General features: G+C 46.8%; 2 protein-coding genes across 6 annotated transcripts in view; one reads left to right on the forward strand and one right to left on the reverse strand.

The window, feature by feature from the left end:
- The window catches only part of oxr1a (oxidation resistance 1a), a 102155-nt gene extending 96918 nt beyond the window's left edge, over positions 1-5237 (forward strand). For all 5 annotated transcript variants that reach the window (XM_078095529.1, XM_078095531.1, XM_078095530.1 and 2 more), the window contains 5 exons: positions 247-372; positions 1989-2141; positions 2231-2326; positions 3077-3150; positions 3330-5237. In XM_078095529.1, coding sequence (XP_077951655.1) covers positions 247-372; positions 1989-2141; positions 2231-2326; positions 3077-3150; positions 3330-3465 — 585 coding nt within the window. In that variant the 3' untranslated portion in view covers positions 3466-5237. The remainder of the gene's footprint in view (positions 1-246; positions 373-1988; positions 2142-2230; positions 2327-3076; positions 3151-3329) is intronic.
- A 600-nt stretch (positions 5238-5837) lies between these two features.
- sqlea (squalene epoxidase a) lies at positions 5838-12472 on the reverse strand. Its single transcript, XM_040165015.2, has 11 exons — positions 11651-12472; positions 11094-11352; positions 10374-10551; positions 9925-10021; positions 9699-9812; positions 9200-9371; positions 8756-8851; positions 7629-7771; positions 7333-7429; positions 7131-7218; positions 5838-6877 (listed from the first exon to the last, which is right to left on the reverse strand). The coding sequence occupies exons 1-11, from the start codon at positions 11927-11929 to the stop codon at positions 6685-6687; spliced, it is 1716 nt and encodes a 571-aa protein (XP_040020949.1). The 5' UTR covers positions 11930-12472; the 3' UTR covers positions 5838-6684.
- Positions 12473-12636: the final 164 nt, after the last annotated feature.

Here is a 12636-nt window from a genome sequence, read left to right on the forward strand (position 1 = left end):
GATTGCGTTGCCGGTGTTAGTCTTTGATTAAAGGCGAGTTTCTTTGCGTTATCGCAGCCTTTTATCTTTGAACTGTTACTATAGCCGCGTTGAGAATTGCGGTAACTACTTTAGGTACGTGTAGTGTGACGCAAAACCAAATCGCAGTTTTATGACAGACCGCGGCGTTTGAACCCCTCCGGTGTCGGTGGTTGAGCCTCTCCCCGTGAACGTGTGTGCGTGTCTGACATGCGTTTGTGCTTGTAGATCACCACCAAGGAAGAGGTGAACTCCAAGCAGGGCGCGTCCATCAAGACGGAGCCGGAGCAGGACACGTTCAAACCCAACCTCCGAGAATCCAGCGATCTCCTGGAGGCCGACCACATAGAGAAGGTACCAGCAGACTCTAATACGACACGTGTGTGAAGGCAGCACGCAGCGGCTTCTGCAACGACTCCAGATGAAAGGGTTTTATTCACCAAAAGTCAAACTAACTATCCTAATTAGTTAAATTGAACATAAATGAATAGACGCAACAAACTGCTCAATCACGTGCACACAGATGTTCCTCCTGTTCCCTCAACAGTCTGAATGCCAGCGGATAAAACGTATAAAACAATATAAAATAAGTTAAGACGTGAAGTGAGCACCTTTTATATAATATCTTATGCGCTGTGTGTGTCATGTGGTTGGCCTGAATAAAACATGGAAATGAAGAGGACTTGCCGGTTATTTCACTTTCAAATTCGTAAAAGAAACCAAAGCAAGTGATTTATTCTGTGACTGTCAGGATTATTTGTCTCCTGTGGATGATAAACTCAAAGATAAAAGCTGCGCAGCATTCAAATCAAATCAAATAAAGATCAGGCTACACTATTCTAATTAGTACCATATTCTTTGCACAGTCAGATTCCAGTGGGGCTGCGTACGATTGTTTGATTAGTGTGATCCAAACACTCCCAATAACTTGTGGTTGAGTCAAAATGTATTTAATAAAAGAAGACCAAATATTGTGCTTCAATCCATATTGGTCGGCATTTAGCTTTTAAAACTGCTCTCCCACTGCACACTTGTATTCATCGAAGGCAGATAATTAAATGGATCAAAAAGAAACTCATTTCATCCGATAGATCGCTTTAGTCAAACAGAATCTAACTTAAGGATTCTTTTCATTTCAAGATGGCATCACGAGAGACCCTCCTTTATTCAATAGAAGCTTTGAATGTTAAAAACAGTGATGTTCAATACAGCCCTGATTTAAATACAAAGCAGCTTGTTCATGTTGTGTGTGGATCGGTTCTCTCCTCACCTTCCTCTGGGTTCTGGTTCTGTGGCTCTACAGCGGACAACTTGTTCTGTGATTAAGTATTACAACACAGAACATGTGATGAAATTGAAATTTATATTAAATTATGTCAAACGGGTAAGTGGCTTTATGAAAAGACGACGGCTGCATGAAGTCTCACGAGTCCCAAACCTGTCCTGTTGTTTGGGCTGCGGCGTTGCACACAGACAGACAGACACACACACACACGGCTCCCAATGAGTCCCAGTCGGAATATTTGCAGATAAATTGCAGTGCAGCTTCTTCTAGTCCCCTGCAGGATGGCGCTCAGAGCTCCAGTCTCCTTCAGTCTGCTCGTGGCTGCTGATTACGCAGAAAAATAAGCGTAGAGAAGCCGAAGAATTACTGGACAACGAACGGGGTCTTTAAAGGCGTTCAATTGGAGCAAATGGTGCAGCATACTGTTAAAAGGGCTGTGTCCGTTTTATCTGGACTGCACTGCTCCTCCGTCGGCTTTATCTCCGCCGCTGTGACCGGTAATCCTCGGGTTTGCCGGCTCGCCGGGAGCGCCGGACCTCTCATTCTCCCGAGCCTGCGCTGCGTGTTGGGAGCCTTGTTACTCCCCTTTAAACACCAAGCAGTGTTCAAAGGTCACCGCAGATGTAATTGAGCGTTGGTGGCCGCGGCCTTTGCTGCCTTTCATTTCCTTTCTCATTCTCAACAGCTGGCCAGGAATCTCCCACCGCGGACCATTGGGTACCCGTGGACGCTGGCCTTCGGCACATCAAAGCACGGCATGAGCATCAAGAGTCTGTACCGGGCCATGCAGGGCCAGGACACGCCCGTGCTCATGGTCATTAAGGACAGCGACGGCCAGGTAGGCCGCAACGCTTAAGTAGTGCATGGACTCGCCGCTTGACTCACTTTGTAATCACCCCCCTCCCGGACTTGTGTTTCTGTCTCCAGGTGTTTGGTGCGTTGGCGTCTGAGCCCTTTAAAATCAGCGACGGCTTTTACGGCACAGGAGAGACGTTCCTCTTCTCCTTCAACCCAGAGTTCCAGGTACACTGCAATCCTGTTTTAAGTTGGTAGCTTTTTACAAATGTACATTCTATCAAAATGTGACTTTTTGTTTTAAGGCAGTCGCTTAATAGCTTTCAAATATTTAAATTCACTACTCGATTGCTGTCTGTGAGTGATAAAAAGAAAAACCCTGGGGGTGCGATTTTTCATTTTTATCCCACCACCGCTTTCAATGCTCCGAGCGGTTCAGCGGTGGAGGCCGATGGAGCTGCTCCTCGCGTACAGACGCAACTACAGGAGGCTTCTCACTCCAGAGAAGTCTGAGCAACGTCGCTCTCTCTCACTCACTGGCGGAGGGAAGGTCACAGGTCGCTCGCTCTGACAGACAGGCGGCCTCCTGTGAGCCGCCCGGATCTTTTGGCGATACAATGACCTCGGCCGTCTTGTAGCCACTTGAAGTGTAGTGCGTCATGTGACCGCAGACCAGCTGATGTTCAGTTTGTCTAATACATTCCGCCGCTTGGCACTAGACTGCTCTTTCCGGATGGGAAGTCTTTGCTCTTTAAAGATTCCATTGATTTAAAAACAATCATTTGAGCTGGTGCCGCACTGCAGCTCCTGGTCCACGTGCCCCGGTTTGCGTTACTTTGTGTTACATTGTGTGTTGATGGGTCTGCGCTCACCCACACAGGAGGTAAACACGCATGTGTTCTGTTCCAAGCAATGTCAGACCATACCAGCATTTAACGCGTCATACGTCTAACATGTGCTCTGCTGTGTCTGCGACAGGTCTACAAGTGGACGGGGGACAACATGTTCTTCATGAAGGGCGATATGGACTCCTTAGCTTTTGGTGGAGGCAGGTGAGCCGAGCTGCCGGTGATGCACACGAGTAACCAGAAATCTCTTCCAGCGACATTTGTTTGAAATAAATCTAACGAAACGAGTTCCAAGGAGCTAAATGAAATAATTCTGCGGAAGAGGCAGATCAGAGTTTGTACGTTTGCGGCTCCCCTGCTCAGTTTGTTCTCTTTTCCTTCAGCGGTGAGTTTGGCCTGTGGCTGGACGGAGATCTGTACCACGGCAGGAGTCACTCCTGTAAGACCTTTGGGAACCCCATGCTCTCAAAAAAGGAGGATTTCTATGTTCAGGACATAGAGATCTGGGCTTTTGAATAACTCAACAGTTCACCGTAGAAAAAAAAACAAGTCCTGCTATGGGCAAACCGAGGGGTCCTCCTCCTTTAGAACAATGGCCGAACCGCCCCAAACGTAACTGCACATCACCAGGGCGCCGGGCCCCCCGGCCCCCACGCCAGCTATCAGATGCTTGTTGTGCGTCACTACTGCAGTTATTACGGAGCTCTTTTTCTCTGTGGAAAATTACCTTTGTGTGTATCTTGTTACAGCCCTGTGCAGCATCTTTGCAGAGTAGGGGGGGGGAGTGTGTTAAGCGGTGGAAACCATGGTGACGGGATTGTGGGAAACGGGGGCCTTGACGGGGGACGGGTCTCCTCCCAGCTGAGGGGGGGTGAAGGTGACAGCAGCTGAAGTTTGGGACTGCTGCGAGAGAACGGCCTCGGATCTGAACTTCACAGAACCTCAAGGGGCCCCCAGAACTTTGTTCATTCAGTAGGTTTTCAGACTCGGGGGGGGGGGGGGGGGGACGCATTGCATCATCCTTGACCGTGATGGTTGAGTGTCACATTTTCACATTTACTGAAACCCATCAGCAGGATACGATACCACGTGACTGAGAGGAGAGAATATTTGCTGGGGGTCTTTCTGCAGTACCGTGGTGGGGGGGCGGGGGGGGCTTGTCTTCTGAGGCTCAACTATAGAGTATTGTGTATTGTAGTCATCCTGTTCACCGTCATAGCGCACCATCTGAACGCACATCGCTATAACCAGATCACCCATCGTCGTACCGTTCCGTTTCAGTGGGTGTTCATGTGAGTCCAGCTAACGCCGGCTCCTCTCGCAGGACGCCGGCTGTACTGTTCGTAGACAGTAACGTGTTGCAATAGATTTGTGGAATATGCAATTAACTGTCCTGTGACCTCGACTACCCGCGGGCCGCGGCACTTTAGCCGCCTCCTGTCGCTCTTTCCAGAGAGCAACTTGTAAAGCTTTTACGTCTTGATACACGATGGCTTTTCTGGGTATCATACAAAAAGCCTGAGACGTGGTTAACTGTTTTACATGCATATATGACAATTATATATTGATATATATGATTATATTCTGGATCTGTATAATCATATATATATTTTGCTGTTAAGTGTGACAGTGATCTAATTGTGCTGATATTTCAGCTGTTACAATATCATGTATATTACCCTGTAAATGAATGTTCAAATAGTAGATATGTTCCAATATATATAAATACAGCGCTATAAATACAGCGCTCTAATATATATATATATATATATATATATATATATATATATATATATTAAAGTGTGGATTGGTGGGTTGCTTCTAGCACTTTAATCTGGTGTGAAGGCGTCATGGCCAGGTTATTATATTCTCTTAGCAGTAGCTGTACAGTACTTTTCTGTTTAGATCATTAAGATGTTAACTGTTAGTAGAAAGCTTGCTGCTACTAATACCAGTGAGGGTCAACGGGAAGTTACTGTGGTAGGGAGGGGGGGCACCTCTCCTCGTGGGCTGTCGGATGTGTCTCCATAGGCGCAGGTAGGTGTAGGAGCAGACGTCTGACAGCCGGGTGGAGATGTGTGTGTGTGTGTGTGGGTGTGTGTGTGTGTGTGTGTGTGAGAGTGTGAGAGAACTTGCCCCCAAGGAGCTGTCGTCCCCCTTTCTGGTCTTCCACACCAGTATTTGTGTCACATAGAATAATATGGATATTTCATCCAATTATTTCACCAGAATACAATGTATCAGTGATGTATAAATAACAATAAAGCTGAATTAATTGTTGTAACCTGGAATATATGTGAATTGGTGATGGTTTTATTCCGTTTTAACCTAATCATTGTAACATATTAAAATAAAACTGAGGTCACTACGTTTATTTGCTGAATCATTGAGCTGATAAGATGTTTGAATGATTTAACTGGGCAGCTCTTCAAATTAACACAGGTTTACACAGGAAACCAATAAACACAAGGATATATTTGATGGTATCCCCATGATTAATTGCATCTGAAACCATGGGGAATACATTTGTTTTAATGTTTCATTTTTCCCAACAAATCCTTTTAAGCCTGCAATCCGACTGATGCATTCAGTGCGTTTCTCCTGCCGGTTAACGTGAACCAATTCTGAATATTAAAAGCTGCTGCAAACGTCTCATAGCAAGTTCATTCTGAACCTGCAATCCCGACAATTCATCATGTTCCAGAATGTATCTGCTGAGGCACATCAGGGGAATCCGAGCCGCCAGTCAAACAGCAGTCCTCCCCCTGTGAGTGAGCGCCATCTAGCGGTCATTGTTAGTGTTTGTCCTGCAGGCTTACACTTCAATCACATCACTAATAAAACCTATTATATTAATAACTATTGTAAACAAACACAAAGGTGGGGGCGGGTCGTGTTGGTCATGTATGTTTTATTTAACGGCCCATTAAGCCATCGCAGGCCGGACCGGTAAGCACGACACGGGAGTTACATGTGAGGACGTCCTGGTCTGGGTCGGCTCAGGACAAACGCCGCCTGACCAGCATCTGCTGACTTTGTCTCTTCCTGTCTCATGTCCCCGTCAAACCCAAACGTCCCCCCAAGGCCGGCTGCGTCAATGAGCCCAGCAGGGATCGTTCTTGACTTCTGGGATGATTTTTGTTTTATTTTGTCACCTGCACTGTCAGCATATCTCAAACTCGATGTAGAAACCAAAAAACGTCCACTATGATGTATGAAAAGCGCTGAGGTGCCATCTGGAAGGCAAGAAGCAATCACGCTGTGAACATGTGAGCGATTTCAACAAATAAACGGATATCGTTCTCATCAACGCGAGGCTGAAAACATCCCGGATTTCTGTGTGATACACAACATGGAATAATTAAGACCGTGTTTTATAGCCTCCCGTCGTCATACTTTAGATTTTTAAAAATGGCCATTACATGAGGACGCCTGTATTAAATAGCTCGGCAGGGGTAAATGGCAAAATTGAAAAAATCTGCTGCCACACAGCAGTTCTGTTGGGCAGGATTACGTGTTCATGACGGACGGGACCACCTGGCATTCTTGGGATAGCACGTCCAAATAGAAAAAAGGCATTAAATGCGACATTAAGACAACGCCATTTTCAGTAAGGCAAGGGCACTTTGGGGAATGTCCTCCACAGTGAAACGGGTTTTAGTACGGCAACAGAAGGAACAGTTGTTTTACTTCCAATGACGCCGCGGCTGAAGAGCGTACGCTGGGATTGGTCCTCCTTCAGTACACCAGGTACTTGAGCTCCGAGTAGATGAGTGGCAGCATGACCGTGCAGGCTCGGTACAGGATGGCTCCACTCTTGTATAAAGCTCGAGGTTTAGTCCACCAAGACTCCGCCTTGAAGTTGACGTAGATGGCGTACATTGCCACGGCGAAGAAGTGTCCAATGAGGGTCATGGGTTTGGGGGTCAACCTGGTAAAGATCACAATGTCACTAAGTCTTTTGTATTAATGGGAATAGTTTTTGACATTTTGGGGAAATGAAAGCTCAATATGTACCATAAAGAATGTATCCTTCACACGTATGGTATAAATCTCATCATCTAACCCTCAACAAGTAAGCAAAGCAAATATCTTGTTTCCCAAAATGTCAAACTTGAGTCCATCAAGGCTCGTTGGAGAATCAGTCAGTTGTGTTGTAGTGGAGGACATTATTTATTGCTTACACTGAGAGGAGTCCAATGGGCCCAGCAATGCACTCTCCACCGAGCTTAAAGTACTGGAAGCAGGCCTTTCTCAGCTCGTGAAGAGAATCTGGTTCACGTATTACAGGCACATGGGGAGAAACCAGTTTTTTACTTTTGTACGGACAAAATAATGCTAATAATAATCATGTGTAATCAATGATGTGGAGGCGGTCCGACTCACTGTCTGTGGCTGCAAACAGCTCGTACAGGGCTTGGGCCAACACGTTCACCACGAAAGAATGTGATGACTTGCGTTCCCAGTGGAACTTTTTCTTTGCCTATTGAGAAGAAGAAGAAAAGAATCTGTTGTAACGTTGCAGCCGCTCACCTGCAGCCGAGCGAATAACCAGACAAGGCGACTGGGATGCAGCAGACGCATCACATGTAGTTACTCTCAGGCCTTGTTGTTCCCCATACGTTTTAATGTGAATGTTTTTAGGCTTGGTGGGGAAACTGGAGCCTGGTCGCCGTGCTCACCTGCAGCATGACCCCGTCATCATACAGATCTGGGATCTTTCCGAGCAGACTCCTCCAGATGCGAACGTCATTGAGGGCAACACTCATCCCGCCTCCCGTCAGAGGATGCCTCATGTTGTAAGCGTCACCCAGGAGAAGCACGCCTGCAACCGACACACCGCTGTTTGTCTCTTGTACAAAATACATCACCATTTGTTGTCAGTTTTCTCCCCCGCTGAGCACTTGTAGTAAAATCTTCCAATTAGTGCCAATCTCTGAGACGGCGTCTGGAGGATGACTTAGAGATTCCCTTTTGCTTTTATTGGTCTTGTCTTCAAAAGTGTTGCTGCTAATGACACACAAAGATCACTCGTGCTACATCGACATTGCAGCGCTCACATTCACACTTGATTTTCTTGCATGTTCATGCATGCGCTGTCTGCAGCTAGTTAGCTTAGCACAAAGGGAGAAACCGCTCGCCTGGCTCTGTGCTGCAGTTACAAAATCTGCCTCTAAATCTCAATTAACACGTAATTCCTGTCCAACCGTCCTGTCTAACCGGCTGCTTCGTGGCTCTGCTTTGCTTAACGGAGCACAGAGAGGAAACGGCGAACAGCTGGCGTGTCTCCACCCTCACACCCAAAGCTCGCTGATTAACACATCGCAGTCTGCTTTACTTCTCTACTGTCGTTATAGCCAAGAGTCGCTTAGCTAAGCATTAAAAACAAGTTAAAAACGCTTAACCGGATCTGTCCAAAGGTATTTAACTTGTTTTATCCTACAAAAAAGTGCAGAAAGAATAACTAATTCATCTCTTTTGGAGCTGTTTCCATTGTTTATGCAAAACTAAGCTCAACAGCTGATAAACGTTACTAGCATAGCATGTTTACTGCACACATATGGGAATAAGGATCTTCCCTTTGGAAAATGGAATAGTATTCAGCAAAAGGGGCCTTTCCTGTTTTAGTAATTCTTACTTTTGAAGAAAACCAGGAAATCATCCATTCACATACATCTAAATAGACGAGAACTATGAACTATTTGACCGTCAAGTCAAACAAATGAAAAATGACTAGTGGTGCATAAACGTTCCGTGACCTGCATCACGGGCTGACATGGGCCCGATAGACTCTAACACGCGTCAGTACCTGGCTTGCTGACAGGGGAGGGCGGGAGGAAGCTGGCCGGCATGGACCTGAGCCGATCGTTCTGCAGGGCCCCCATGAAAGGCTCCTTTAAATGCTCTGAGGGGGAGAAGGGAAGAGAAGGTGCATGCTGTTGATCACCCACATGGCTCCGTCGTGGTGTCTGAATGTACATCTATTAAAGCATCAGTGTAAGCGACTCCGCTGAACCTCAGCAACGTCTCCACAGTTGATGCTCTGATGTGTCCGCTGAATAGCAGAGCCCACAATGAACGTGAAATCCTTTAACTGAAGCTGCCTTGGTCGTCTCTTTATAGACCTACCTGCCTAACGCTTGCATCACTACAAGCTTTTTGAGCGCACGCCAAAGGTCATTCTTCGTTCAAAATGGTTGATAAGAATACAACCTCAGGGACATGTTACAAATGTCTCTGCCGTGTCTTTTACCTGGTAGCTGAGGGTAAACGTGCTCGGTCATGTACTCCGAGAGGTTGCGAGGCATCTCCCCCCTGATGTCCACCAGCACTCTGGTGTCTGAGGAGGAGATCTGGTAGATGAGCACCGGGCTCGGGTTGGCCAGCACCAGCTCAGCATGGTTGGCTTTAAACTGGGGACAGTCCTGTGCGGGAGAAGACCTCTTGTTTCAATGTAGTCTTCAGACGCAGCGTCTCAGATCATTGAAGGTGAGTTTGTTAGGTTTACACACAGTAATACCAGCAATATAATTAAGGGTTGCAACTCAGGATAAATGTCATTATTGGCTTAAATAATTGATGTTTAATTGTGTATAAAAAATCTCGATATAGTGAAAAAGTCCATTGAAACAGAATAAAAAGAGGATTTATTCTCATCTGAGAAGCTGGGACCAGACAATATTCAACAACTGTAAAGACCTTCCAGTACTTACACGCAGTGGGCCGATATAACGCCGCTGAGTGCTATTTACCTTCATGAGGCATCCAACAAAGTGAGAGGAGGTGCGAGCTTTCCCAGAGACCAGACTCTTTCTGAATTTAGAGAAACATCCGTCAGCCACAACAGTCAGCGCAGCACGGATTTCCTACAGGACACAAGTTCCCAGTCATCGAACAAGCCGCTGCAATAACCAGTGAGGGAGATGGGGGGGGGGGGGCACAAGGTTCTGGATGGGCAGCAGAGCTTCCTCTTCTCACCTTGACGTCTCCGGTTTCTTTATCCTTGTACTGCACTCCGGTCACACAGCCGTCCTCCTCCTGCAGGCTGGTCACGCTGCCTTCTATGACTGTGACACTAGGGGGCGCAGTGAGAGACTGTCACCCATTGCAGGGGACAGACAACATGACAGCAGAAAGCTACATGACGCCTAATAAAAATATGGTCCGAATACGTCATTCCGCTGTTTCAGTAAACCATCACTACTGATAAGTGTGTAAATAGTCCTCTGCATAAATCTAAAATATATCACAAGTCATGTCAAGCTCTTTTTTAACAAACTCATTTGGGCAGTTTGGCAGAATAAATGAACAGCTTTTAATGACACTCCTGTTCACTGTCAAATAAATTGCCATCCAATTAGCCAGTTGGTCAGCTGGCATATGGACTGTGTGTGTGTGTGTGTGTGTGTGTGAGACACCCCACTCACTTTGGCTGCGCCATGGCGGTCCTCCTGAGGCCCATGATGAATCGTCCGTGATGGAAAGCGCGTCCACACTTGGTGTGGTCCTCCCCCTGCGGGTAGGGGATCTCCACCTCCGTGCTGCTCTCCATGTCGTGGATCACGTAGCCGCTCACCACGTGGGCATCCAGACCCTCCACTGAACCTGAGGGCCGACGCACAACACGGCAGGTTAGTATCACAAGGCGCACTCGTGTTCCCTCACTGCGTGAATCAGCGCATGCGGACGGAATGGAACATGCATGTTATGTCCCGACTGAGGGATCGGAAGCTGTTCCATCAAATAGTCTCATGTAAGATTCATTTAAGACACATTTTCACAAATTGACAGTTTTGGTACATTTTCAAACTATTGAAGACCATAACATTTTTTTCATCATTTTACTAACGGAACGCATCTGCATGTGGGACATTTTGAAAAGAAAATGATGTATTATTATTACAGCAAATAGCTGTAACAGGAATATTAATGTTGTATTGGAGTTTATTTCATCATTGTGCCTCATGACGCTGTTGAGGTCCAGGTGATGTTTGAGGAAATCATTAAATAGCAATTTGACTGGTTTTGTGAAATAGCCGGAACATATTTCATCTAATATCTGGTCATCTAGTATATATGTGTATACACACACACACACACACACACACACATAGTAGCATAGTGCTCCCAGTGCTCCCATCACCGACCTTCCAGTCCCAGCTCCTTGAGCGCCCTGAACCCTCCAGGCTGCAGCAGCTCCCCCACGATCCTGTCGGGCTCTTTGAGGTCCCTCTCCACCAGCGTCACCCTCCGGCCGTCCCGGGCGAGGACAGCCGCCAGCGCAGAGCCCAGGACCCCCGCCCCGACTATCACCACGTCGGGCTCCGGGGCCGCCGAGGGGCCCCCAGCCGAGGCACCCGGGGAGGTGGAGGACTCTGTATCCACTCTCCTCCTTGATCTGCGGCTCTGGGAGCAACGGATGGGAGAGTCTCTCGTTACAAACAGGGTGAAGTCCGAGCGGAGGAGTAAAAGGCAAACATTGGTCACACTTCATCCAATCACCAGCTACTCTCGCAGTCTTTGGAGATGCAAAGATCTATTAACTTTAAAGCACCTTCGAAATGCAAGAATCAGACTTGGTTTTTTTTCCAGAAATTAAGATCACAGATTTAACATAAATTACTTCAGATAAACGAAACAAAGAAACGACACTCTTTCTGAATCTGCCTTTGTGTTAAACATTATTACTATTTAGTTTTCCTACCTTTTTACAGCTGTTCTCCACCTTCTCGCTCCTTTCAGGTGACGTTTGTGGGATAAAGTGTTTGACACCAGGTAGAAGGGACAAGAGCCCGAGGGGCCAGTGCATCACCTGAGAGAACCTGAGCCTGTAGGTGTGAGAACACCTGACATACGACAGCAGCAGGCCGGCTGCCACAAGTAAGGCTGCGGCCATTACCACCTCTTTGTGAGCGTAACTCAACACTGTGCTGGATTTCTTGTAAAGGTACGTTAAGCTTGCTATTCCTAAGAAGGTCCACATATTTTTGGATTTAAAAAAAAAATCAACTAGATAAATAACCGCACTTGTACTGAGAGACCGATTTTCTTTTTATGCTGACGGAAAACACGCAATTAATAATCACTCTTCATGTTATTTCTCAGGTGCTCCAAAAAAATACAAGCTAGCAAACCCAAAACAAAATGTTTCGCTTGTAACTGATGATAACTTGCTCTCAGGCGGTCGGAGGAGCGCTGGTGAATAATTTATTAGAATGAGGAAGGCGCACTCCGTCTCATTCGGTGGTTTTCCGTCCCGCCTCCTCCACAGTTCAACCCTCGAATCAGAAGTGACGTGGCGGTGAGCAGAGCTCACGCTATCCGCCCATTGGACCGCCGCCGCCGCTCCGGCCCTCCCCTCGGCCGCTGATTGGACGGCCTGCTGGCAGGATGATGTGATGTCAGTGGGAAGGTGCGCGTTGCATTTATTTACCTCACAGAATGGGACGGAGACCGGCTGCAAAGATCGTCTATATTGGACAAGGCAAAACCCCTCTGGCTTTATAAATCGGGACAATTTTTGAGTGTGCCTCTTGAAATAGGATAACAAGCTGTTACCGTGGTAACCAAAGCCGTGATGGACAAATGAAAGCAACATGTAGTCTAGATAGCTCGCAACAATGGATATTTTACTAAACAGTTTTCGTAACAGAGGAAATATCTGCCACGTATACGTATAAATTCTGACAA

The sequence above is a fragment of the Gasterosteus aculeatus genome, chromosome 20 (assembly GCF_964276395.1).
Source record: "Gasterosteus aculeatus chromosome 20, fGasAcu3.hap1.1, whole genome shotgun sequence".
Lineage (NCBI taxonomy): Eukaryota > Metazoa > Chordata > Actinopteri > Perciformes > Gasterosteidae > Gasterosteus > Gasterosteus aculeatus.

What these genes read in the sequence shown, in the direction of transcription:
- sqlea (XM_040165015.2), bottom strand. Translation starts at nt 11,929, where the DNA reads ATGTGGACCTTCTTAGGAATAGCAAGCTTAACGTACCTTTACAAGAAA. An exon ending in TGGAGAACAGCTGTAAAAAG is followed by an intron (nt 11,353 to 11,650) that starts GTAGGAAAACTA and finishes CGTTGCTCCCAG; the next exon opens with AGCCGCAGATCAAGGAGGAG. An exon ending in CGTTTACCCTCAGCTACCAG is followed by an intron (nt 8,852 to 9,199) that starts GTAAAAGACACG and finishes TCTCCCCCTCAG; the next exon opens with AGCATTTAAAGGAGCCTTTC.